Here is a 27,847-nt window from a genome sequence, read left to right on the forward strand (position 1 = left end):
AATGAAAACTATTCACAAATTCAAATATTTTATAATTCTCACACTACATTTTTTCACTACCAAATGAGTGTTGCCCACTTTACCAATAAAGAAAACCATAAGCAATCTGACAAATCCCCAAAGATAACTTATAATTCCCACATTGCAAAAAGATTGAAATAAGTTCATTTCTGGACAATTCACAATATAATAAGAGAATAAGCAGCTTCCCAACTAAAACATCCATTGTAAGTTCTCGTTATTAAAACATATATTACATGTTTAAAGACAAAGAATCCCACAATGTCCGCTAAGGTGATTGCAAGCCAGCAAATAAGTATGAGATCTCCTTCTATCCTCTAATTTTTTCACCAGCAATTCCTTGCGTTTTCTGTAGATCAACCATCCTCAGTTCAAATCAAGTATCGTTATCTTTATCCCGAACACTTTAACAAATCCACAACAAAAGTCATTCCAATATCTGAACAGGTCACGTGTAATCGCAAACAACAATTTTAGATAATTTTAGATGAGGGAATTTTATTATATCTTCGTGTAGCATGTAACAGAGCAACTTGGATTTTTGGCCCACAAAAAGTTAAGACACTTAAATCAATGCCCCATTGCCAAATTAAGTGGTAGAAGCAAAGAAACTTGGATTTTTTGCCCACAAAAAATTAGACACTTCAATCATTGCCCCATTGCCAAATTACGTTGCAGAAGCTTAATTATCCTTGCATTGGCTTCCACAACCTAATAGAGAAACTTACCAAATATACATTCTTGCAAGACGTTCAATATACTTACTACTTTTTAGCTGTATTTAATTTCATTTAATATTATTACCGAATATAGGCTGCAAAAGATAAGCTGCAATATGCAGTTAGAAAGGGTAAGTTCTTAAGTATGCAAAAACAACCATGTAAAGAGGAGCAGTGCAGATAGAAGATGCAAAAAACAAAAGGAATTATGTTTGCTTGAATTTTTTTAATGGGGTTGGTTGACATGTGAGTGTGGGAAAAATTGCAATTAAATTTGAATTTGAAAACAAATTTACTTGGAAACGACAATAAGCAGCTAGAACATGATTTAAGCTAGAACATATCAGTGGTACTTCTTCCTCTAGAACACAACATCGAGATTATAAAAAGAGACTATATACCTTGTTTTCAAGGTGTCTCAGGGCTCTCTCCTTCATATATCTGCCATGGAAAAGCCCTGAAATAAAAATAACTAAAGAAATAATAAGAGAAAAATGCTAGGAATGATCATCATGATCAATTTATTTGTCCCCTGGTATCCAGCATTTAGCATAGTAGCAAGAGAAAGTCAGTCAGATAGACAACTGTGCCAAATTAAAATACAGTAACAAATTAGATTTTACTTGCACATTAGAAGGAGATAGCCAAAACCGATCATCCCTACACCAGCAGATTCTTCAGCAAGTACTTCTTTTAATGAAATTTTTGATTTGCAAGCCCCCAACTATCAGAATCAATCCTCTTAAACTCCTGATCCCATGTCAAAGAAGAACAAATGCCATTAGTATCAAATGACAAAGTTAAACCGGTGCACTATAATAAGTAAAAATATTAGGAAGTAGAGAACCTCTAAAACAAAGAGGCTTTGTTATTATTGTAAAAACATAAACATGATACAATATTGAACTTGACCTGTTAAAAAGATTGAAAATGAAACTTTATTAAGAACCTGGACATTCAAAGTCTAAAAAGCAAATGAACCCAAGATAAATATGAAACAGTCAAAGCCATATAATGTTTAATAGGGGAATATAATAAGGGTGCACTACAAGAAAAATCACATTTAACGACAATCGTTTAGCGGCAATGGTGCTATTGCCATAAATTTATCTAACAAAACACACAAAATTGTGATAACAATACATTGGTCGATGATAATTTCTTAATACCCGCAATTAGGGGTAAAAGTCGCTAAAATAATCAGAATCCTCGCGCGATTTCTGTTCCCTCTTTCATTTCGCACTTGATCTTAGGGCTCACACATGCTTTGATGGCGTCTCCTTCAATGGCTCCGACGACACAACGGAAAGAAGATGAGTGTCTCCGACGAGTTCGTCGTTTGAGATTCCGTTCACCACCGGCAGCACTCTTCACCACCGGCCGCTTTCCAACTCCGACGACATTCTTCACCACCAGCCCCTTCGCAACCCTAGGGCTTTTTCCCCTTCATGCTTCGAATGGAGTGAGATTTTTCACCTGAGAGGAAAAATCCCGATCGATTGTGCCCGCTCCCACCGTCGTCGACCACATATTGAGGTTTGTCACCAATTTCGGCTTGGTCCGTCGTTGCCGGCGGAGGAAGACACGAATACTCCTTTCGTTGTCGCTATGGCTTCACTCTCGATCTCTGAATCTCGCTCTTGAATCGCAAATCCTTCTCTCCTCTGTTCTTGTCACCAATCGCATGGCAAATCACATTTCCTCTCTTCTCTGTTTGTGTCTTTGTTTCTGCACAACTCTGACATATTGCTATGAATTTCACTAATGTGGTGGTGCAGGGACAAAGAGAAAGGATAAAGGGTGTAATCATGGAGGAGGGTATGATTCTCAGTCTTGATTTCAATGTTTTTCCAATTTTAGCCATATCAATGTGGCTTATAACTCTGATTTTACTAAGTTAGTGTCTAAGCATCTGCTCTTCTAGCTAGGCTATGATAATCTGCTATTTTAGCTATGGTTCCTGGTAAATTTATGTTTATTGTGCTTTCATGGATGGAGTTATGGTCCTTTGGAGCTACTAGTGTTGTGGCTTCAAGCATGGGTGATGGTGGAGATTGGCAGCTTCTTGTGGTGAGCTGGAAAGTTTTTCTCTTCATTCTGTCTGCTACTATTGGGACTAATTATTGTATATGTTGTGTAGGCTTAGCTTATCTGATTACGCTGATATTGCTATCATGTATGGTATCAATTAATGTTGTTAGATAATCTTTTTGGGTAATGTATGCTCTGTGATGTGTAATTATCAAAATTGTATATGCATCAGTACTTGATTAATTTTTGTTTGTTTATGTTTTCTTTCAATTCATGAACATTTTCCTCTGTTAAGACTAGTATGGTTCTTCTTGATTTATAAATAATTAGTGTCTTGTTATGTGGTTGTGTGTTTGAGTGATAGGGTTGGAAGCTTGAAAAGAACTTGAGGTTCCTTTTGCAAAAGATGTGGAAGCAAAGTGACGTGGGAAGTTTGATGAGAATTGTTTTTCGAAAAGTAATCCTTTATCTGCTAGCTAGTTATTTTCTCTTATTAATTAGTTTCTAGTAGATCAGTAAATAAAAACAAAATATCTTATTTATATCAATTAATTTGTCTTATAATTTTGATGATATGAACCCCATTTGTCAGAACCGGAGGCAAGGGATAATATTTCCTTAATGATGGAAGACATTGGAACTTCTCGTGTTTGGAACATGCACTATAGGTATTCAGAACTTCATTGACAAATGTGTATGTTGCATTTTTGTTTTTACATTTATGCTACATTGAGACTGAAATTTCTCTTTTGGATTATTTCTTCTTGGAGCATCAGATACTGGCCAAACAACAATAGCAGAATGTATTTGCTTAAGAACTCTGGCGTGTTTTTCTCTTATAATTTGGCTTACTCACTAACCTTTTGTGCAACCTTTTTCTGCCTTACTTTCATTTGTAATGAACTGGATGGGACACTGAGGAGTAACTACAAACTGTTGGATCATGGTGGTTGATGTACAAATAAAAAGAAAGGTTGTACTTACAGTTGGATTTGCTTTTCTCTGCAGGTCATGCCTGGGTGGTTGTTGTGCCAGTCCTGAACTAGGTCTATAGGAAGCTGCTATATCTGGTTGATTATGAGGGGGACTAGAACAAGTATGATAAGAGTTTGAACAAAGTAGGAGCAGAACTCGTAAAGGTACCATCCTCAAACCTCAAATCTAGATGGATTTTCTCATATTCCTTCATAGTCATCACTAAAACTAGACTACCCTAATCCCTTCAATGATACACCGATTAGCTATGAGGAGTTGAAGGAGCATGTGGAGGAAAACGAAGTCACAACTTTGACGAGGATGAAGAAGAATATGACGACGACAATGAAGATGAGGAGCGTGACGTAGAGGTAATTGACTTGTATTATCAAATCCCTAATTTGTTGAAAATGTTACTGTTTTGGAGTGTTTGAAAATCAAGATTCTGGATTGATTATCTATTAATTTATTCATCAGTTTCCTTGTCTCGTTTGATTTTTCTTTCAATGTTTTTATTTTTCAATGTTGAATCTGTTCGTTGCTAATTATTATGTTCTAACTTGTTCATGTAATTGTTTGTCCTGTTTTGCATTCTTATTTTCTATTATCTACATTTGGTACGAAGAATACAATGTCATTGAAAAAGTAAAAGCTAAAATTAATCAATTGGAATATGAATCTTGTCTGATTCCATTGTTTGGTGTAGTTAGAAATAAATCTGCATGTTAAGTGTCTGCAATTTGAAGCATGAAATGCAATATGTAGCGGGACTGAGTTGATTCAAATGATATATATAACTTTCACAAACAGATCCAAAGTATGCCGATATTTTTCTCATAGAGAACTATGCTGCTTTTGGGGTTAGGTTTGTTTGATTCCTCTTCAAATGGAAAGCTCAAGGCTGTTTCAGTTTTTTCCTGTCTATTTAACTTGTTTCTGTATAAGGAGATAAAAGATGATTTTCTCTTGTTATTTTGTTTGTTTTGCTCAGTTTGTAGGGCCATGGTGCCCACTCCGGCCAAGTTCTATCATCAGGCTAGTGAAGCCATTTATGGCACATTGAGATGTGGTTATGTGTCTGAGTGAGAAAGAAATTGAGTTTGAAGCACTGCATGTTGACCTGAGTTCCTCAAGATTTCAGGTTCAAATTTTCACTTTTTTTTTTAAAAGTTCATTTTAATCTTATACTTTATCACCTTGTTTGCCACATTGGGTTTTCCTTTCCCTGTTTGTCATAATTTGTTTCCAGATAATCTTGTTGTTTCTCACTGTGATGCTTTGTCGCTGTTTGGCATTAATGTTTCCTAGCTTGTTTGGTGTTGTTAAATGATGAAGTTTAAAATCTTATTTGTGTAGTAGTTTTAGTGTTTATCTTCCATGGTTTTCTACTACTCTAGTTCTGAAACTATACAAGGTAATGAATTGAGTGTTAAGAGCATTAGTGCTCATGTAAGTTTTATGCAAGTAGGTATTTGAGTTGCAAGTTCTATTTTTTGGCAGCTATGAAACCCATTCCTGGCGGTTCTAAACGCCCAAAATTGGCTTTATGCAAATGAAGGCGTTTAGCGGCAATAGTAAATGCCGCTAGATATGGCCGCTAAACGACGACGCCTTTTACTGGCCGTTTTTTACATCTTTACCGGCGCCCGGTATAAGCGCCGGCAAAGCCTTTGCCGACCCCCGATACACGTGTAACTTATAGAACATAACGCATCATTTAAAAAAAATTAAAAACATAATGTACATATTAGCTCCTGAAACTAAGGTGATCTCCTTCTATAAAATGTCCATGTTGAAAGAAATCTGAGTGAAAAACTGAAGCATAAGAGAAATTTAAGACTGAGCTCGACATTTTCATGAACTAAATATAAGACACACATGGTTCTAATTATGGGCCTGCTCTTAGCACACCAAGCAATTAAATTGTTAGTGTAGTGTGTAACACGGTGATGAAATCATGAAAAGGAACTTTTAGTTTATAATTGCATTCCGTTAAAACTCATTTAGAAGCTGTTAGTGACAACTGTAACTCAATTAGGACAGTGATGATGTTCGAATCCAAGAAAATGAAGACGATATACATTAGCCCGAGCTACAGGTGGAACTTAGACAATCTCCAAGTAATCCCTCAATAACTACTTCTATCCTTTTTTATATATAATTCCCCCATGCCAACAATTTAATATTAATTACTATCTAACTAACATACAATGGCCTACAAATGCCAAAATTCTTATAAAAGTGGCCAGAAGCCCAGAAGATACACATTCTAAAAAAAGGCATAATAGTAAAAATTAAGCAACAAAAACAGCGCAATTAGCATTCAAAATAAGTTGCACTGTTTAAAGAAGACACATAATAGTTGAAACCAAGTGCATCTACCCGATATGAATCACCGGAAGAGTTATAGATTGAGGAAATTTTCTACTTTTATTACCTATAACAGTTGTTGCTGAAGTGTTTCCAACTTGTGTCATGCTTCATAGAAATGTTTAAAGATTCAGCACCCATAAACACTAATCTGAGAGACGGAACAAAAGCTCAAAAAATCAATCAGCTGAAAAGTAACTCATGCTTCTTCATAATTCAGTGCAGAATGAATAAATAAAATGAAATATAATACTCAGTAAATTATAGGTAATCAAAGTAAGATCATCTGTTAGGTTTTTTAGTTTTAAATTATTCTGGGAATGAAAGGGTAAATTGAACAAAAAGTAAAGAAGAAAGACCAATAAATACAAAATGAATAAGAAGAAAATGGGGAAAGGTTTCTCCAGCCTTAAAAAAAACACCTAGAAAGAACCAATTGTTCCCAAAATGACCCAAATGTCCGATATGACATCTATCCGAACACAAAGTTGTAGCAAACTCAGCAAACTATGGGTTCTACAGAGAGATAGAGAGATGAAAAGGAATCAAATGAAGAAAACTCTGGAAAATAAAGGGGGGAGGGGAGGGAAGAGGGGATTACTTGCGAAGAGCCTAGATCATGAGATCGCCGACCTTGGAGAGTAAGTACTCCACTGCATTTGAAACGCCAGTCGGAGAGGAAGCCGAAGGGGGCGGTGGCAGTGCGGATCGCAGGTTCTGGCTCGGGTTGGGACTTGGGAGCAGAAGAAGTTGAAGAAGGAGGACTCGAGTTCCTCAGAGTGGTAGAGAGACCTAGGTGAGGAAGGAGAGCGCGAAGGAGATGAGACCTGTGAAGCAAGACTGGGAATTTTGAGTTGGTAGTGAGAATGAGAACAATAAATATAGATAGTAAATTTGAAATTTGAAAACTTTTGGAGATGCAGATGAAACCTCGACCACCGAAAAAGTTTAGAGATTTGGTTCCCAATGTGTCATCTTGGGGAATAAGGATTCTTGGGGAAGGATGCTGATGGCGGTGCAGGGTATATGATTGGTCATGGTGGCCATTGATGGAAGAGATTAATTGGAATGGTAATTATGAAGGCTTGCATGCTTCTGTGGTATGTGTGAAGCATTTAAAAAAGGAATTGGAAGATGCACTCTTTGGGAATCTTCTTGTGGAAGAGAAAAATGAGAGATTTCCAAGTCAGCGAAACAGGCAACGTGATTGGTAGATGAGTGCCACGTGAAAGCTGAGTGGAGAAGGAGAATGAAGAGAAGGTGACACATAATCACGGAAAGGAGGGAAGCAAGGAGAGAGAGCCACTTAGGAAATCCACTCACTGTAAGATTGCACTAGAGAAGAGAATGCATGAGGAGCTGACACATCAGCAAATGGGTCTTATAATCCTTGCTGTTTTAATATATATATTGATATTGATGTGGGGTAGTCAATGTGTATGCTCCCTGCACCATGATTGAAAAGCGTAATCTTTGGTCCTCTATTGAGGTGTGGTTTTCTACTTGCCCTACCTCCTGTATTTGTATTGCCGGGGATTTCAATGCGGTTCGGCATTCTGATGAGAGAGTTGGAGTAAACGGAGTTACGTTTGCAGGCAGAAGGGAATCAGAGGACTTCAATTCTTTCATTGCAAATCTTCAACTTTTGGATCCTCCTCTCGTGGGTGGGAAATACACTTGGTTTCGTCCAAATGGCGAGGCTTGTAGCAGATTGGATAGATTCCTATTATCAGATGATTGGGCGTCAACTTGGCCTAATCTTGCTCAATATGTTCTCCGCCGGAATTATTCCGACCACTGTCCGATCCTCTTGAAAACTACAGCAGCTAACTGGGGTCCAAAACCATTTCGTGTACTCAAATGTTGGTTTCAAGATCCGAGGTTTAAGCCTTTCGTGGAGTCTTCATGGTCCTCATTACAAATCCAAGGTTGGGGCGCTTTTGTGGTAAAAGAAAAATTGAAGGGCCTCAGACCTTTACTCAAAGGTTGGAACAAAGAAATATTTGGTGACATAAACAGGAAGTATTCTGAGATTTTGGACTCTCTCACTGGCTTGGATCAGAAAATGGCTACCTCAGGTTTATCATCGGCAGAGAAGGATTTACGTAGGGCTGTGCAGAATGAGTTGTGGCAAGTGGCTAGACTAAGGGAATCCATCTTGCATCAAAAATCCCGCTGCCAATGGATCAAGGATGGAGACTCTACTTCTAGGTTTTTCCATGCTTATATCAACCGCAGACGTCAAATAAATAAAATAGTGGGCCTGGATTTGAATGGTAATTGGGAAGAAGAGCCTAGTGTGGTGAAACATGGAATCAAATCTTTCTTTGAGCAGAAATTTAAATGCCATTATTGGAATCCTCCGAAACTAGTGGGGTACCATTTGATCAGTTAACAGTAGAAGACAATTCTCTTTTGATAGCTCATGTGGATAGTGTTGAACTGAAGGAAGCGGTCTGGGCCTGCGATGGGGATAAAAGCCCGGGCCTGGATGGTTATAACTTTAAATTCATGAAGTCTTTTTGGCATCTTTTGTCTGCAGATGTTCACAAGATGGTAAATGAATTTTTTCAAAATGGGTGCTGGCCCCGTGGCTACAATTCTTCTTTCATAGTTCTCCTCCCAAAGAAATCAGTTCCATCCGGTTTAAATGATTACAGGCCCATTTCGTTGGTTGGCTGCACTTATAAGATCATCTCTAAAATTCTTGCCAACCGAATCAAACAAGTGCTGCCCCGTGTGATTCATGACAGTCAATTTGCCTTTCTCCCGGGCAGGGGCTTGCTGGACAGTATTCTTATAGCAAATGAATGGGCCCATGATGCTAAGTGCAAGAAGGTGAAATCTATGGCCTTCAAGGTGGATTTCGAAAAGGCGTACGATTCAGTCCGTTGGGATTTTTTTATTTTACATGATGCGGAGACTAAACTTTAGTCCCAAATGGATATCACTAGTACAAAGCTGTCTTGAATCTTCTAGAGTTTCTGTACTTGTTAATGGAAGCCCGACCGACGAATTTAGCATGGAATTGGGCCTGCGCCAAGGTGACCCAATGGCTCCATTTCTCTTCTTGATAGTGGCTGAAGGTTTGAACTGTTTGTTGCGACAAGCAATAAATTTAAACCTGTTTTCTGGTTATCGATTTGGAAATTCTGAAGGGGAGATGGTCTCAATTTTACAATACGCTGATGACACCTTGTTTATCGGGGAAGCTACACGCCGGAATGTTTTTACTGTAAAATCAATTCTGCGTTGCTTTGAACTTTCCTCCGGTTTGAAGGTAAATTTCAATAAAAGCAAATTGGTGGGAATCTCTGTGGAGGACCGAGAGCTTCAGGTCATGGCTAATATTCTGAATTGTCGAATTTTGGATCTCCCCTTTAGCTATTTGGGTCTTCCCGTTGGCGGTAATCCTAGAAGGATTTCTTTTTGGGATCCTGTGATTGCTAAACTGAAATGCAGGCTTTCAAATTGGCGCAGTAAGAACTTATCCTTTGGTGGCAGAATCAGTTTAATTAATAGCACTTTGTCCGCTATTCCACTGTATTTCTTATCATTCTTTAAGATGCCCGAAGGTGTGATTAAGACGTGTACTCAGTTAATGAGAAATTTCCTTTGGGGGGGGATATGACGAACATCGCAAGATCGCATGGATTCGATGGGACATAGTGTGCAAGCCGAAGTCTCAAGGGGGGTTAGGCATCCGAAACTTGAGCCTTTTTAACAAGGCTTTGTTGGGAAAGTGGAGATGGCCTTTAATGTCTGAATCTGAAAGTCTTTGGTGCAAGGTTCTTCACTCGAAATATAATTTTTTTGCAGGTAATCTGTCTGATACAAGGTCGGGTAAAGCTTCATCCTGGTGGAAGGACATTGTTATTTCCTGTTGTGATCCTCATGATTCGTGCTGGTTTGATGAGGCCATTTCACGACAAATCAGGGCTGGTAATTCAGTAAGATTTTGGCATGACTCTTGGCTAGGTGATGATTCTCTTGTGGCCTGGTACAGTAGACTTTTCTTGATTTCTGCTCAACCGAATCATCTGGTTAATCAAATGGGATCTTGGGAGGATGACCGATGGGTTTGGAATCTGCATTGGGAGCGCCGCCTTGAGCCTTCTGAAGAAATTTTGCTCTCAGATCTTCTCCTTCTCTTAGCACAATTTTCGCCCACTCGTAATTCTGTTGATTCTTGGAGATGGGATGGCGCTGAGGAATATTCTGTCAAGGCAACGTATGATTGGCAACACAGATGGGATTTCTCAGAACCTGATATGGTCTTTAGCATAATTTGAAAGCTCCCTATTCCTTAAAATATCAAAGCATTCACTTGGAGATTTTTCTGGGATAGATTACAAACTAAAGCCAATCTTAGGAGAAGGGGTATACCACTTGAGGGCAATGTTGTTTTGTGTTCCTTCTGTGCTTTGGAAGAGGAGAATTTATCTAATTTATTCTTCTCTTGTCCATTTTCTTCATCAGTTTGGAATGTCTGTTACACTTGGCTGGGCTTGACACTTGATTTGACTGTAGATAGCGGGTCTCATTTTCTGTAGCACACAAATGGATGTTCGAATTCTAAACAGAGGGCAGGGGCTTGGGCTGTTTGGTGTGCTATTATTTGGTCAATTTGGCTTCATCGGAACGAATCAACCTTCCGCGGGGATCAAGCTGATGTGGAGTCCGTTGTTGTCATGATACAACGTCGTTCCTTTAGTTGGTTATCTGTGCTTGTGAAAGATTTTTGCAATTCTTTCTTCGACTGGGTTAATGACCTAGGAGAATGTCTCAGGCAATTATAAGCCTTGAACTGCTGGGTCCTTTTATGTAGGAACCGTTGGGGGGATCTTTGTATTTTAATCCCTTGCTGGTTTTTCATTTATTTCCTCTATGATGTTCCCTGTACAACATTTGGCACCTCTGGTGCAGCATCAATGAAATTTAGCCTTTTCAAAAAAAAAACTAGTTGAATGAATAGCAAGTGGGGCCACTTAATACACTTGGCAAAATCTCATTGATTGTTGTGATTTCTAGATTTTTATCTCATCCTAATTATTTGAGGTCAATTATTTCGTAGTAAATTTATTTTTTTCTTATTTTTTTCACCATAATTCATCATTTTTTTGTCTATAAATAGATACTTAGTTCATTTGATTTGGACACAGAAAAAAAAACGACATTTTTCCCTTTACTTTTTCTATTTAGCCTCCAATAAACTCTTGTTTGTAGCTTTAAACATCTTTTTAGTGAAATGGAATAGAAAGAAAAAAAATTAACTCTTAAGTATTTTAATTTTTAATTTAAATCGATAATTGTTATTATATATAATCACAAAAACAAAAACATAAAAGAAAATAAGAATATGAAATAAAAGTAGTGGGGTAGAATGTTGAATTTTATTAAACAAAACCATTGTAGTGAGTAAAAGTTGAATGTGTGTTAAATTATTAGGTGAAATAGAGAGTAGATGATGTGGAGTGTAAAAAGTGAAAAAGGAGGGTGTTGAATCTTAAAACCATTGTACATAGTCTAATGGGTCTGCTACTCTGCTAGAACCTTGTATGACTTTCCATCCCTCTTTTTTCTCTCTTTTGCCCAGGCTCAACCAACCAAAAGTTACTTTTTTCACCTGCGGCCCAAATAATTTATTTTATTTTTCCACTGAGCCTGGGCACTTGCCTAGGCATGACATGCCTTAGAATCGCCCATGTCGAAGGCAGTGATGGTGATGGTGGAGGTGATTGTAGTGGCAATGAAGGTGCGGTGGTGCTACCTGGTGTTTGTGATGATGATGGTCGTGACAGCGACGTGGTGGTGGAGGCGGTGGTGGTTGAAGTGGAGTCAACAGTGGTGGTGGAGGTGGAAGTGGTGGTAGTGGCAGCGATAGTAGTGGTGGCAACGGCGAGGGTGGTGGTGGCGCACATGACAGTTGTGAAGGGTGGTGGAGGTGGTAGTGGCGGTGAAGGGTGGTGGTGGCGGCAATGACACGGGTGGAGGAAACATGTGGCAGTGGCGGCGATGGTGGTGGCAGCGGCGGCGGTGGTGGTGAAGGTGGTTGTGGTGGCGATGGTGGTGGTGGTGAGTGGTGATGGTGATGAAGTTACATGTTATTGAAACTAAAAACCATAATTACAAAATCATATTTTGTGGTTTTGAAAAACAGACTAAAACGGTTTTGAAAATCAATAAAAACTCACTTCAGCTCCATTTTTTCCAAACACGTTTTGTTTTCAAATTTGCATTTGAAAATGAAAAACTGAAAACTGACAACCACCTGAACGGGCCCTTAAAAAATCGAAATTGCTTCCGGATTCCTATTCTCAGTACAATTTGTGGTAATTTATCTTTTAGAAACTTTAGTTCCTGTAATAGTACCAGATTTTATGGGATTTAAAATCAGCAAGGAGTTAATATGGTTTTTCTTAACACCAAAAGCTCAATTCAATCATTGAATTGGAGAACAAGATGAGACCAACCTTTTCATCATGGGCAGCAACAACCCATTAAAGCAGTCACACAATACAAGGCCAAAACCTGTTTCTGTGAGAGCATCCCTACTTAGCAAGACTATCATCAAAACAGTTCAACTCCCTATAAATGTGGATCACTCCAATACTTGTTTGAACCCGTAACACATTTATCTTTTTTTTTTCCTTTGGCCATCAGTCTCCACGGGAAAAATGGGTTCTACGTGACTAATCTGGCTCGGGATACGATAGTGACTTCCCTGCCCACACATTTATCTGATTAAAAAAATCAATAACTTCTGCTGCCTAAATTTACTCTTGTTTGCCCAACCAACTGTTGTATATTTCTAATGTAGTAATTAAATCTCTCCATTAAAAAATAAACTCTCCAATTTTAAGCCAATTTTTTTCATTGCATTCGTTGATCTTACACATTTGAACGTTTGGGGTCCTCACAAACAGGGCACATAAGAGCATCTACAATGGGAGTATGTAATGTCAAATACATACTCCTACTAATATCTATTACCATTGGAGTATATTTTTAATTCCAACATGGCTAGTGAGAGTATGTGAGAGTAGATACTCAATTTAGTCATGAAAAGTGTGTTTGCATTTATTATTGCTTAATTTAAAAGGTTTAAATAAAACTTGCAATTAATAAAATAATTTTTTTATTTAAACTTTTAAGAGTTGTTGGGTTGGAGTAAAAATTAATAAAATGATGTAGATGATGTGCTATTATTGGGAGTTGTAAAAAGTAAAATGTAAATACTTTAGTGAATATCATGGTTAAAGATGCTCTAAGATGGTAAACATTATTTTTTAGCCACTTGTACACTTAAACCTTGGTTGCTCCATTGATCAATAACTCATCAACACTAGTCATTTTCACCCGTGCGTTGCACGGCGATTAAGTTTATTGTGTAGATATATCTGTAGAAGATCAAATAACAGAGAATAGATTCAAACATGTATGTGAATAGACCAACATAAAATTGTTAAATAGAATTCGTTGTATGACCCACCGATGTCAACACATGAACAATATTATAAATCTAAGTTTTTATGGAATGCGTTGAAAAAACAAAAAAATAAAAAAATCACAAAAATGTCAACAACATGATCGCTTAATAGAACTTGCTGTCCATGTTCAGTTATAATGACTTCAGACTTGAAGTTGAATTTTGCTACCAATTCAATATTTGAGCCTCATAACCTACAATGGAAAAAGTAGATATCAGAGTAATAATCTTCTATATATATATTTTTAAATCTATCTATCTTCTATCTTTCTATCTATCTATCTATCTATATCTATCTTTTATATATATATATATATATATATAAAGCTCACTTGAGCTATAAGTATTAAATGCATTAAAGAATGAAAGTTAAACAAATTTCTATTCAACTTTCAATATACATCAACTTATTATTAATTATTAATTAGTGATTGTTAAACTTTTCAATTTATCATATTTTAAATTAAATATTAATATTATTTAAATTATAATTATTAATTACTACGTGAGGGAAATTTTAAGTAATAATAATAACTGAAATTGACTAACTTTACATTAGTAAAAATATTAGATTCATTTCTGCTTCCTAAATTTGTTTATTTCTGCTTCCTAAAAAACAATATTAGATAGTTAATAGTAATTTTTTATACTTCTTTTTAATTGTAAAACTTTCTAATTTGTTATATATTAAAAATAAATTAATTTTATAATTATTATAATTATTCATCATAAGTTGAGGAAATTTTTAAAAATAACAAATAAAACTTATTACTATTTTTATGCTACCTACTAAAATGTAAAGGTTACTTTGAACCTTTGTATTAACATTTTCCTTTGTATTAAATAAATTAAATTAAAATATTAAAAATAAATAAATTTGGGTAAGTTAACAGAAAACGTAGAGAAGAAGATAGAAAAGTTTTATCTGATAGAAAAATGAAAATTGGTAGTTACAGAAGATTCAACAACCTGTATTTATACTACAAAGATGAAGGTGCATACTAACTATCATACTACACACACACTATACTCTTCTCTTCTTTCTGTTATAACAGCCATAACCATTCACTTGTTTAAATGCTGAGCTGGCACTTTGACAGCTGGTTGCTGAGCTGTAAATGAGCTGGATGTGAATGAAGTTTCAGTCTCCTTGTTCTCTTCTTCTATGCCATTCTGGTAGTTTATGAGCCTCCCACAAGCTGGAGCATGATAGATGTCTAACATGCTAAGCTTGCTTAATAAAAAAGTAAAAGGCCTTACTGATAATGCTTTTGTAAAGAAGTCTGCAACTTGAAATTTTGAAGGAATAGATAGCAACTTCATAAGTCCTGCCTCTGACTTTTCCCTGACTATATGACAGTCAATCTCCAAATGTTTAGTCCTCTCATGAAACACAGGATTGGCTGCAATGTGGAGTGCACTCTGATTATCACAGTAGATGACTGAGGATTTCACTGGCTCTATCTTCAAATCCTTAAGTAAGTAAGTGAGCAACTGCAATTCACAAGTAGCCGATGCTAAGGCTCTATACTCAGCTTCTGAAGAAGACTTGGAGACAGTTTGTTGCTTCTTTGACTTCCAACAAACAAGTGACTCTCCAACAAAGAAACAATATCCAGTCACAGACCTCCTTGTATCCACACAACCACCCCAATCTGCATCACTAAAACCAACTAGCTGAACTGCAGAATTCCTTGGAAAAAATAATCCTTTGCCAGGATTTCCCTTTAAGTACTTAAGAATTCTTTGAGCTGCTGTATAATGTGCCACTGTTGGTCTAGAAAGAAATTGACTAAGTTGCTGAACTGCATATGTAATATCAGGCCTGGTTGTAGTTAAGTAAAGTAACCTCCCCACAAGTCTTCTGTATGAAAAGATATCATCATACAATGGCCCCTCATCTTGAGACAATCTAAGAGATGGATCAAGAGGTGTACTGACTGGCCTACTGCCCAAGACACCAGAATCAGAGAGCAAATCAAGACAATATTTCCTCTGACATAAAGTAATGCCCTTAGCAGAATGTGCTACTTCAAGACCTAAGAAAAATTTCAGCACTCCCAAATCTTTGATCTTGAAAGCATCATCTAGGACTCTTTTAATCTCTGCAAACTCCAATGAGGAATTACCGGCCAATATAATATCATCCACATATATCAACAGAACAGTGAAAGAATCTCCTTGTTTCTTGGTAAATAATGAGTGATCAGAATGAGCCTGTTGGTATCCACAAGAGACCAGGAGACTAGTTAACTTTGCATACAATTGTCTGCTAGCCTGTTTAAGGCCATACAATGACTTGTGTAACTTGCAAACCTTACTAGAATCTGCACAAGTTACTCCTTCTGGAACTTGCATATAAACATCTTCATATAAGTCCCCATGTAAGAAAGCATTGTTGACATCTAATTGATGTAAAAGCCAGCCTTTGATAGAAGCAAGAGCCAAGACCATTCTAACTGTTGTCAGTTTAGCTACTGGGGAAAAAGTGTCAAAATAATCAAGTCCCTCAACTTGAGTGTAGCCTTTAGCCACTAATCTAGCCTTATATCTCTCAACTGACCCATCAGCTTTCCTTTTAATCTTGTACACCCATTTATTGCCAATAGGTACTACATTAGGGGGTAAAGATACTAGACTCCATGTCCCATTTGCTTCTAAAGCTGAAATTTCTAACTTCATAGCTTCAATCCAGCATTTATGATGTGAAGCCTCAGCATAAGTTCTTGGCTCAGACTCAAGAGACAATGACATGGCGTAGTGATGATGAGAAGAGGACAAATTAGAAAAAGACATATAACTAGTAATAGGATACTTACTACCTGAAGATATTGGAGTGGCTGCACAAGAGGAATGACAGATGTAGTCTTTGAGGTGAGGTGGTTGATGTCTAGTTCTTGTGGAGCTTCTTGACTGTGTAGGTACTGAAGCTAAACCTTCTGCAGAATGGGACTGTGAAACATCTGACTGTGAAACATCTGAAGAGGTACCTTGTTCATGAAGCAAATCATCTTCAAATGGTGAAAAACAATGCTTATCCAAATTCTCTGCATTGCCTTCACTGATAGAATCAGCACCCTGAGAAGTTTCAGAAGACATGACTTCCCAAGGAAGGGCCCCTGAGTGTTGATAAGGAAGAACATGATCATAAAACACTACATTTCTGGAAACACTCAAGGACCTACTTATCATGTCCAAAACTACATAGCCTTTAGTCCCACTTTGATAGCCCATGAAAACACATTTCCTAGCTCTTGGATCCAGCTTATGTCTGTTATTTTGCAAAGTAGATACATAGCATAGAGAACCAAAAACTTTCAAGTCTGTTAAATCTGGAGGCTCATGATATAAAAGCTCATAAGTGGATTTGTTCTTTAGCACAATAGTAGGAACTCTATTAATTAAGTACACAGCATGCTGAACTGCATAGTTCCAATATTGTTTTGGTAATTTGGACTGAAACAATAATGCCCTTCCAACATTCAAAATGTCTTGATGTTTCCTTTCTACTCTTCCATTTTGTTGAGGACATTCTACACAGGAGGTTTCATGGACAATTCCTTGAGAAGCATAAAAACTTTGAAGAGTAAATTCAGGTCCATTATCAGTCCTAACAGCTTTAACTACTGCCCCAAATTGTGTTTTAACATGTGCTATGAAATGCTGAACCTTACTTGGGACTTCTGATTTTTGCTTCAACATAATGATCCACAAGTATCTAGTGTTGTCATCTACAACAGTTAAAAAATATCTATGACCATGAACTGTTGTAGTTGAAAAAGGACCCCATATATCAAAGTGTAGTAATTCAAAAGGATGCACAGCTTTATTAGAACTCAAAGAATAGGACAAACGTTTTTGCCTAGCCATATGGCATACATCACACACTAAGTCACTGGCTATTGCCTTATTTACATGAATATAAGAGTGAGTCTTAGACATAGCAAGTAACTTGTCTCTAGACAAATGTCCTAATCTGAAATGCCAAATTACAGAACTAGGTATGACTGAAGAACTAGCTGTGCTCACTGTGCTGATCTTTGCATCTGCTTGTGCTAACTTCATTGTTGACTGCTCCACTAGACCATCAACCACCAAGTAATAGAGACCTTCCTCTTTTTTAGCCAAACCAATCATCTTCTGGGATTTGATGTCCTGTATCAAGGAGTGTGAGGAGTAGGATAATACAACACAAAACAAATGCTCACATAGCTTAGAAGTAGAAATGATATTGAAGCTAAATTCTGGAACATATAAAACATTCTTCAAGTAGAGCAAGGGTGTAAAAACCACAGTACCAGCTAACTGAGCTCTAACTGTGTTACCATTTGGTAACTGAACACTCATAGGTTTAATCTTTGAGAAAGAATGGAAAAGATCAAGAGTGGAGCACACATGGACAGTGGCTCCTGAATCCAATATCCATGAATTATAAGCTTTGGATGAAGGAGGATAGTAAGACAAAACAATAGCAGTACCTTTTCCTTTGGAATTAGTACCATCATGAGTCTTATGCTGAGTATGTAATTGATTGACCTGATGTGATCCTTCATGAATCCTCAACCGATTGATGTGAGAAGTATTAGCAGCTTGTACTTCTGAAGTTCCTTGAATCAATGTAAGCAATTTCTGGTACTGTTCTACTGTGAAACTTGGAACTGAAACTGGTGAAGGAACTGCAGTGTGAGTACTAGAACCATTCAAAGCTAGAGAAGATTGTGAAGCATCTGAATTCAGTCCTTCCTCATTATAAGCATGATCGCTAGAATAACTGTCTTCTGATTGAAAATTGTTCACTGCTCCAGCATTATTATTTCTAAAAGAAGGAGGAACACCATAAATCTTGTAACATGAATCAATTGTGTGACCTATTCTGCCACAGTGTGAACAAATTCTATTTCCTCTACCAGATCCTGAATAGTATCCTCTTCCATTGCCAGCAGTATTAGCAGTTGTGGAATTTCTTCCACCATTATATTGATTTCCTTGAGGATAACCTCTGCCTCTACCATAACCTTGTCTATTATCTACTGCATTCAACATAGACCTTGCATCACCTACATTCTGACTAGAATTTACAGAAACTGAACCAGATTGTCTTTCTTGTTGTATCACCATAGAAAACACCTCATTCAACGATGGTAAAGGCTTCATAAGCAAGATTTGTGATCTAACAGTAGCAAATTCCTCATTGAGTCCAGTCAAAAAACGAATTATATAGTCTTGATCCTTATAGATCTTAGCATTACCCTGGCATGGACATCTAGCATTACATATGCATATAGGTAGTGGTCTAAAACCATCAATCTCCTCCCATAGAGTTTTCAACTCAGTAAAAAAATCAGTCACAGAAGATGATCCTTGCTTCAAATTTGAGATCTCACTTTGCAACTCAGAAATTCGAATTAAATCTACTTGTGAAAAACGTTCTCTCAATTCATTCCAAATATCAATCACATTTTCAATGTAAACTAGGTTTTGTGCAATTGAAGCAGAAACAGAATTCATAATCCAAGTATGAATAAGATTGTTGCACCTTTCCCACGCAAAATAGAGTGGATGATCCGTTTCCGGAACTGGAATGCTTCCATCGACGAATCGGAATTTGTTCTTCGCGCTCAGAGCTCGCCGCATCGAACGTGTCCATGTCTGAAAATTCGCACTCGTCAGCTTCGGTGTAACAGAGACTGTGGAAGGTCCATCGCCTGGATGAACGAAATATGGACTCAGAGGATCAAGAGAAGGATCCAGAACGCCATTGTTGGATCCAGAAGCTTCAGATTGATTGTTGTTCTTCTTTGCCATTGATCAGAGTAAACGCAGCAGAGCTCTACAAAGAGAGCTCTGATACCATAACAGAAAACGTAGAGAAGAAGATAGAAAAGTTTTATCTGATAGAAAAATGAAAATTGGTAGTTACAGAAGGTTCAACAACCTGTATTTATACTACAAAGATGAAGGTGCATACTAACTATCATACTACACACACACTATACTCTTCTCTTCTTTCTGTTATAACAGCCATAACCATTCACTTGTTTAAATGCTGAGCTGGCACTTTGACAGCTGGTTGCTGAGCTGTAAATGAGCTGGATGTGAATGAAATTTCAGTCTCCTTGTTCTCTTCTTCTATGCCATTCTGGTAGTTTATGATAAGTTATTAGCTATTGAACTACCTACTAAAATGCATAACTCAATTGAAATTTTGTTATAAATAGACCACAAAACAAAAAAAAAATTATTTGTATTATATACATTAAACTAAACTAAAAACTGATCAATAAATTTTTTAGATCAATTAGTTATTCAACTACCAACTAATTTTCATGTTTTTTTTATAAGGTAAAGAAAAAAAGAATTATTTATCTCTTTTGAATGACAATTATGTTTCAGCTGAGGTAACAATTATGGTCTATCAAGTGCCTCTGTTTTCGGTGTTCGTTTAGCTGCTGTGTAAACCAAACGCGGTGGTTACTGGAAACTGCGGCGGTAGTGGCACGAAAATGTACAATCTCATCATGTTCCAGTTTCGTTTTCACCGGCGAAGAGCCCTTCTTCTTCAACTGAAACCCTTCTTCCCCTACCCATTATCAATACCTCACAACTTCTCAACCACTTGTGATTCTTCCGATAAACAATCCTTCACCCTTTCATATCTCACGAACACTTGTGGCTTTTATCCCCAAGCTGCTCTCAAAGCAGCCAAGCGAGTTCGTTTCAACGACACAAACAAGCCCGACTCGGTTATCGCCTTCTTCACAAACCACGGTTTCTCCATCTCCCAGACACAGAACATCATCGGCAAGGTACCAGAGCTTCTTACATGCAACCCCACCAAAAGGGTTTTGCCCAAGTTTCAATTTTTAGCCTCCAAAGGTTTTGACATAGTTACCACTGTGACTAGGGCCCCATATTTCCTGCTTAAAAGCCTTGAGAATCACATTATACCTGCATTTGAATTTGTCAGGAGATTCTCTCCATCTGATGAAAAAGCATTAGCTTGTGCACTTTTTGGTTCCACTTCCTATACTATTGCTCTCATGAAATCAAAAGTACAATTGTTGCTTGATATGGGAGTGCCACCCTCAAACATATACATTTTGCTTAGAACTAGGCCCTCTATGCTCGGATGTGCTAACATGAAGGAGGCCGTGGAGGAAGTCAAGGGATTGGGATTTCATCCCTCCAAAACGCATTTTGTTGCAGCATTACAGGCCAAAAGTTCTATACCCAAATCACTTTGGGATGCCAAACTCGATGCCTTTAAGACATGGGGCTGGTCTGAAGATGTTGTTCTGGATGCATTTAGGAGGGATCCCCACATTATGCTAAACTCAATCAAAAAAGTTAATGCAGTGATGAATTTTTGGGTCGGCCGTCTTGGTTGGGACCCTTCAGTGCTTCTAGCAGCGCCATGCCTTTTTGGATATAGTTTGGAGAAAAGGCTTATGCCAAGGGCTTTAGTTGTCCAGTATCTTCTCTCCAGAGGTTTGATGAAGAAGAATGCTAGCTTAAGTTCACCATTTATGTATACAGATAAGTTGTTCCTGCAAAAATTTGTGGAATGTTTTGAGGAGGAGGAAACATCTAAGCTACTAAGTCTATATCGTGGAGGATGCTAGCATCTGGTACTTTGTTAACTCATGAATACTGATTTCTGTGTAAGCCAGCATAGCATTGATACTAGAATACTGGAAATGTCAGGGGAGAAATCATCTTCAATTTTCATTTTGGATTTTGATTGTACAACAGTCAGTTTTCATCAATATCTTAGCTGTTATATGAGTTTGTGATTATAGGACTAAGTCCTGGATCTTGCCTTCCCTTGCTACTGATTTGTGGATATTTGTGACTATTGCATGAAATGATTCTGTAGAATTGACCATGTCAATTTGGTATAAATTTCTTTCATTTTTATGTCTCTGTAATCTGGTTCATATTTTTCAATGCTCCAATCATAGTAATTTTTGAAATGACCATTAATCTGATTGTCCGAAGTAATTAATATGATACTTGTTGAAATGACCATTAATCTGATTGTCTGCAGAAGATTTCCTCATAAAGAAAGTTGTGTATAATGTTTATTGACTATATATGATTTGGTAACTCAGTTTCAAATGTTTATAAATTCATGGTAAATGTTTATAAATTCATGGCACTAGCTGTAGTTTCAGCAGGTAATTTAGAGTGTAACAAACTGTGAAGTTGTAAACAGTGATCTGAACTCTGGACAACACCACAGAATGAGTGAGCCTTAGGATCTGTCATTGGGTGAGAGTATGCCTTTACTGTCATAGTGTCATTGTTGTTGATTGAATCATATGTTAATTTCCTTCGTTATGGTTAGTTCAATTTTATTATGGTGAGAAATTCTTTGAGCCAATATTATTAGGCAGATTAAAAGTTCCCTCTGACTGATTGTTGTAATGAAGGAGGTAAAACATTATGATTTTGCAGTGTTCTTTTTACAAAGAGATTATATGGGCTGAGAGAACGGGTTTACATTTCTACATATTTTGCTGTTTTGAGGTTTTTTTTTTGTTAGTTTTTTTTTTGGTTGATGAGTGAAGCATGATGATTGTTTTTTATTCCTTGGAGGAGATGAAGATGAAGATTGATGAGAGATTAATGAAGATCGATGAGAGATTAATGATTTGGGAATATAAATTGTTTACAATTTTTGTATTAAGTTTTAATAAATGGAATAAAGAGTGAATTTTTCTTGAGTTTGATTTTTTTATTGGGTTGTTATCAAAATTGGAGGTTGCATATGGGTGGGTGGTTATGGTGGAATTCGGTGAGGAGTGGTGGAAGAGGGTTTGGGTGGAGGAGAAAATATAATTTTATAGGTTAAATAAGTTTTTGATAATAACTAGTTTTTTTTTACCCGCGCGTTACACGAGGAATATGTCTATTGTATTTGATACATCAATCAATACATTGATTTTTTAGATTTCTGTTTTTTCCCAATCATAACCTCAACATATGAATATGATTGTTTGTTAACAAAATTTGTTGTATTCGTGAGATAAAAAATGTGATCCATATATCATTACTCATTTATAATTAACATAGTAAATACGATTGAATCCATATGTAAAACACTAAAGTAAAAAGTAAGGGAAATATACTATTACAAATAATATAATTGACCAAGGAGATGAAAGTGAAGCTGCAAAGGGGGAGGAATCAGACGATTGAAACTGAGACAGATTAGAAATTGAAAGTAGTGACGGTCAGTGACGGACCTGAGGCAAAGGGGAGTCACGACCGGAGTAGATGACCATGTCGCTATTGAAGGAGGACTTGTTGAGGGGTGGCGGTGAACGAAGCGGGTTCTGATCTAGGAGGTGTGGGGTGAGAGTTGACCTTCTTTTAGGGTTTTGATTTGAATTGGAATCGAATTCAAACGGAGTAAAATGAGGAGAGAGTAACATGTGTGATTCATGAAGAGTGAACTATTGGAAGGACACGTGTAAAGGAGGCTTGGAGAATCAATCAGGTATATATCGGGACCGGTGATAGGTGCAATTGAAATTAAATTTGAATGTGTGAACCATAAATGTTGAAAACGGGAAAGAAGAGAGAAGATTTGAAAACGGGAAAGAAGGAAAGCAAAGAAGGCAACGTAGGTCAGGGAAGAGAATTCATGTGGGAATGACACGTATTAAGAAGCAATATAGAAACATGGAAATAACACGTAGGGAGGGAGCTGTGAGAATTAATCTGAGAGCAAAATGCACCTTGAATTGACACCTCAGCAAGTGGCTCTCATAGCCCTTGTTCTTTTCTAATTTCTAATATATGCATGAAAATTATTACAGCTGACAAAAGAACTTAGAGAACTTAGTTGTGCTATATGCATTCCATTTTTAGCTGCTAAAACTTCGGATTCATGTCATCGATTGAAAGTGAGACAAACAATACATATGGAAAGAGTTCATTGAGGTTCCAATACAACCAAATATAAGATAAAGATTAAATATCATTAAGGTTCTAAAAAGTAAAACACACAAAAGTGTGGCTATAAACGATTTTAAGGGCAAAAATGAAAAGGAAAGCTTCATGGATCAAACACTATTTAATTTGTAAACCACATATAAATAACTTAGATCTAAGATTCAGTCATAACAATAACCATGCTGGGTCATATACATTGACAAATATCCAAGGCCACAGACCACAATCATTACATTGATCGATGTTGAAGTTACTTAAAGTAGAGGATCATAGATCCAAATGCAACAACAACAAAAAAACGTGATAGGATACAAAATGGAGGCAAACATATCCTCATTGTTCTTGGAAAGAAGATAATAAAACAATATAAGACAACAATAAACTTCAAAAGCCTACTAAACTACTTTTCAAATTTGACTGCCTTCAATAGTTTAGGACTGCAGCTCCCAGCCATGCTGCCAGGCTATCACCATCAAGAGCAAGACTATGACATTGGGGTTCAAAAAAATTTGGATTCAAAATAAAAACTTGAAAGATATGAAACCAAGATTAAATCATTCCAGACAATGTACCAGGCTGCAAATTTATCTTTGGAGAGCTTTCCATCAACTCCATGTTGAGCAAAGTGATTCTCAATGGTCTTCCATGCATCAACCTCCTTCCCGATGTCCATTCAAAAAAGGAGCCATAAACAATTAATCCTTCCGGCTTCTCATGATTGGGGCCTCACCATCTTGGTTCATTTCTTGTAAAAGGATTCTGCTTCTTACATTGCTTCCATTTCTGTGAAAAGAAGCCTCATTGGAAAGTTATACCGTTCAAGGTTGCTTTATAAAATAAAAATATTCAGACTAAGTAGAAAGGACAATTAGAATTTGATAAAATGTTTTTTTTTTATCTATCTCAGGCTAACATATGTATCTGCCAATATGATCATTTCCAATCAGCAGAATATCAAGATTTAGTGCTCCTTTTTATTAAAGAAGTTGCAATAGACTTTTCCCATATACTCAAGGGATGCTAAGAAGGGAGCATAATGATACAAATGCTTAGAAGGCACCCCAGCAAGGCTTAGAAAAGAGCAGAGTGAAACAAATTGATAACTTGCACCATGCATCACAAAAAGCACTCATGCCATAACTGGGATCCTCTCTTAATGATAGCATGTAGCAACACATTTAAGTCATCATATGCATGCCGCACTCTGTAGTACCTCTCAATCTCATCGAATGGTGCATGTACTTGATCTTCAAATTCTTGTTTGACTTGTCAAGAGCATCTCTTGGTGGCTCAAGGAGGAGAACTTCAAGACGTTTAAAGCAGCTCCCTTGGTCAATCTTGAAAACTGGCAAAGCTTCCTCTTTGGTGAAGAATCCACCAAATTCTTATTGGTCAGACCAATTTTCCTCAATGCTACAAAGATATAGCCATACCTCCTAGAGATTGAAATAACGTGGTTAGTTAAGATTAAATATCACCCACCAAAAAAAGTAGAAGATAGGATTTAGCTGCAAAATCTCTTTTTTCACCACAATATCAACGAATGGTGTAAAGAAGTTAAAGCTCAGTATATGTAAAAAATTCAGCTAGTTTGAAGAAAACAGAAAATATAGGATCTCTAATAACCTGATTTAATATGTAACCTTCTGCAAGCAAATTCCAATCCTGATTTACTGCAATAAAGAAACTAACTCAACACCCACCTTTCTATAAGAATCATCTAATTTTATCTTCACAATGACAACCAAGTCCACTTCCATTTTATTTTATATGGCCACTTTTTGGTTTAAATTGATTGGCATATCACTATATAAATACATATTCAACGTAGCAAGTGAACATGTCTACAAATCTCATATACTGAACAATAGTGGTCCTTAAACAAATTAAGAATTGAAAGAAGAAGCATTGTTAACATTATATATCAAGATAATGAGTGATTAATATTTAGTGAAAGATGGCATACATAAAGAGCTAGAGCATGGTACCTTTCTCTTTTAGTGATAGTCCAAGAGAGAAATTATTCCAATCGATTACCATAGGCTGTCAAATCCCCTGAAACAAAAACAGAAAGAAAAATGAAAGATAGCGGTTCCTTCACTTTGTTGCAATGTCCTTCCTCTGCAGCTCCTCTCTCCCGAAAACTCTTTCACCTTTAAGTTGATCATAATACTCACATATCTCTAACAATAATAGACCTTGAAAACATAATCAATTGCAGCTTAATCTCAGCCTTCTTCTTCTGTCACAGGCGACCTAGAGCTCTGTTAGCATCCCCACTGAAAATAGAAATCAGAACATAAAATCACAACCCAGTAGTTGCAATTAGAGGTGCATCAATTCAACAGAACATCTAGGTCCATTCTAGTTAGTAAGTAAAACAAAGATGAAGTTGATATATCATTTGAAAATTAAAAACAAACCTTATAGCAACGGAATTATCCTTCAAGTCCAGGAATGGCCAATAAGCTGCTTGACATTTATTTATACTGTCAACAATTAAAACAAAGACATGTCAGATTTGGTATTTAAAAAAATATAAACCCAACAAAATTGTAGTAAAAAAACAGCACTTACATATCAAATATTTTCAAATACTTCTTGATAGACAACGTTGCGGGTAGTGTTAGAAACTACTCCTTGTCATCTAGGATTAGTATCTTCAAACATTTTCTAGATTTAACTCTTGATAGTGCAACATATAATTGGCCATGAGTAAAGACAGGCCTTGGCAAATACAGTCCAATATGAGATAAAGATTATCCCTGACTTTTATTTATAGTCATTGCAAAACATAGGGTAACAGGGAATTGTCTGCGCTGGAATTTGAATGGAATGTCAGAATTAGATGAAGTTAAGCTCATCCTTGGAATAAAGGTTGTTTCCCCCATCGTGTTTCCGTTTAGAACAGTAGCAACAATTATATATTTAGTCAAAGCGTTGACTATCATTCGAGTGCCATTACACAACCATGCAGCTTGGTCAATGTTTCAAATGAGCATGATAGGGACACCGGGTTTCAGTTAAATTTGATGGTTTGGAATTCCGGAGCATTTGTAATCATTTAAGAATTCAGATGTAAACCATTCCGCATTGACACCTGAATCTTCATCTGACTTGCATGGAGTATCACAACTCAAATACTCTGTTTCATCACCAGGAATCATACCTAACATAAAGTTGTTGATTTCCTCTACACTTTCAAGTGTTGGTGCAAGGATTGCTCTTTCTTGGAAGAATGAATTTTTTTCCAAATTAAACAAAAGTTTCGGATATGCAATATTTACTATTTCAAGTAAGGGATCCTTACATGGTGTTCAATAAGGAGATCCGGAGGAATCTCAATGAGTGATTCGGCTTTGTTGACCCGGGGATATAAGGGTATTTTTGTGGGTCTTTTATTTTATTTTTAATTTATTTTATGAGTTTTAATTAGTTTTTATAGTATATTTATATGATTTTCGTATTTTTAATTATTTTAGTATTTTAGGAGTTTTTATTATGATTTGGTAAATTTTAGTAGTTTTTATCTTATCATTAATTAGTACTTTTTGAATTATAGATTTAGTTAGGATTTAAGTTGTTTATTTTTGGTTTATAATCTTTCTAGTATTTTGTTTTGATTAATTTTGATACTTTGATTTTATTTTATTTAGGATTTTCAGAATAAAAAGAAAAGAGAAAATCAGGAAAAGGGAGCTGATCCTGCGCTGAGGATCCACACAGCTGCCATGCACCTGCAGGAAATCTGACGGCTGTTGTCTTCTTCCATGCCACGTGGCTCAACCACGCAAGAGGTCCACCATAAGGTTGTGAAGCGCGAGGCGCTGGATTACTCACTTTAAAGCTTGGACCAATTGAAAAGCGACACGTGGCATTAGATAGGTTTTGTTTTGTCTTTTGCGGGGCCATCACGTGGAAAAAGAAACGGAACAGAAGGCAGAGTGGGCGGTGGCAGTTTAAACTTTAAAGGAACATTGCAAAACCTAATATATATATTTTGGTATAAGTATTATTTCGAAAGCTTTTGGTGATTGGGAATTGAGCACAGACTTCTTAGGGTTTTGAGAGCTTTTGCAAGGTTCCTCCTGGAGATTTTAGGTGTTATTTTTCTTTCTCTTTAATTCTTGATTATGACCATGCTTGGCTAAACTTCTTTTAGTACTTGGGTTGTGAATCCCTTTTGAATTATGTTTTGATTTGAATCTTTATTTATATGAATTCTCTTTTCCAATCTTCGTAATTGAATCAATTTATATTGTTTATTCTTGAGTGCACGCAA

At 36.7% G+C, this 27,847-nt stretch overlaps 2 protein-coding genes across 8 annotated transcripts; both read left to right on the forward strand.

The window, feature by feature from the left end:
• The first annotated feature begins 1,826 nt into the window (after positions 1 to 1,826).
• LOC130745451 (uncharacterized) lies at positions 1,827 to 27,757 on the forward strand. Of its 7 annotated transcripts, none has more exons than XR_009021752.1 (7): positions 1,844 to 2,810; positions 3,136 to 3,228; positions 3,364 to 3,439; positions 3,780 to 3,910; positions 4,013 to 4,117; positions 4,738 to 4,887; positions 27,222 to 27,757. XR_009021752.1 is itself a non-coding variant. In XM_057597727.1 (6 exons), the coding sequence occupies exon 6, from the start codon at positions 7,570 to 7,572 to the stop codon at positions 8,509 to 8,511; it is 942 nt and encodes a 313-aa protein (XP_057453710.1). In that variant the 5' UTR covers positions 1,827 to 2,810; positions 3,130 to 3,228; positions 3,364 to 3,439; positions 3,780 to 3,910; positions 4,013 to 4,117; positions 4,738 to 7,569; the 3' UTR covers positions 8,512 to 9,723. The 7 variants fall into 7 exon arrangements, 3 of the variants coding, with proteins under 3 accessions (XP_057453710.1, XP_057453709.1, XP_057453711.1); XR_009021753.1 differs by lacking the exon at positions 27,222 to 27,757 and adding an exon at positions 21,792 to 22,438; XR_009021751.1 differs by lacking the exon at positions 27,222 to 27,757 and adding an exon at positions 10,670 to 11,096.
• Positions 19,874 to 21,778, forward strand: LOC130745450 (uncharacterized). Its single transcript, XM_057597724.1, has one exon. The coding sequence runs from the start codon at positions 20,109 to 20,111 to the stop codon at positions 21,225 to 21,227; it is 1,119 nt and encodes a 372-aa protein (XP_057453707.1). The 5' UTR covers positions 19,874 to 20,108; the 3' UTR covers positions 21,228 to 21,778.
• Positions 27,758 to 27,847: the final 90 nt, after the last annotated feature.

The sequence above is a fragment of the Lotus japonicus genome, chromosome 3, assembly GCF_012489685.1.
Source record: "Lotus japonicus ecotype B-129 chromosome 3, LjGifu_v1.2".
NCBI classification, from domain to species: Eukaryota; Viridiplantae; Streptophyta; class Magnoliopsida; order Fabales; family Fabaceae; genus Lotus; species Lotus japonicus.

Bases quoted from the DNA above. Each gene is read 5' to 3' on its own strand.
- LOC130745451 (XM_057597727.1), top strand. From the start codon at position 7,570: ATGATTGAAAAGCGTAATCTTTGGTCCTCTATTGAGGTGTGGTTTTCT.
- LOC130745450 (XM_057597724.1), top strand. From the start codon at position 20,109: ATGTACAATCTCATCATGTTCCAGTTTCGTTTTCACCGGCGAAGAGCC.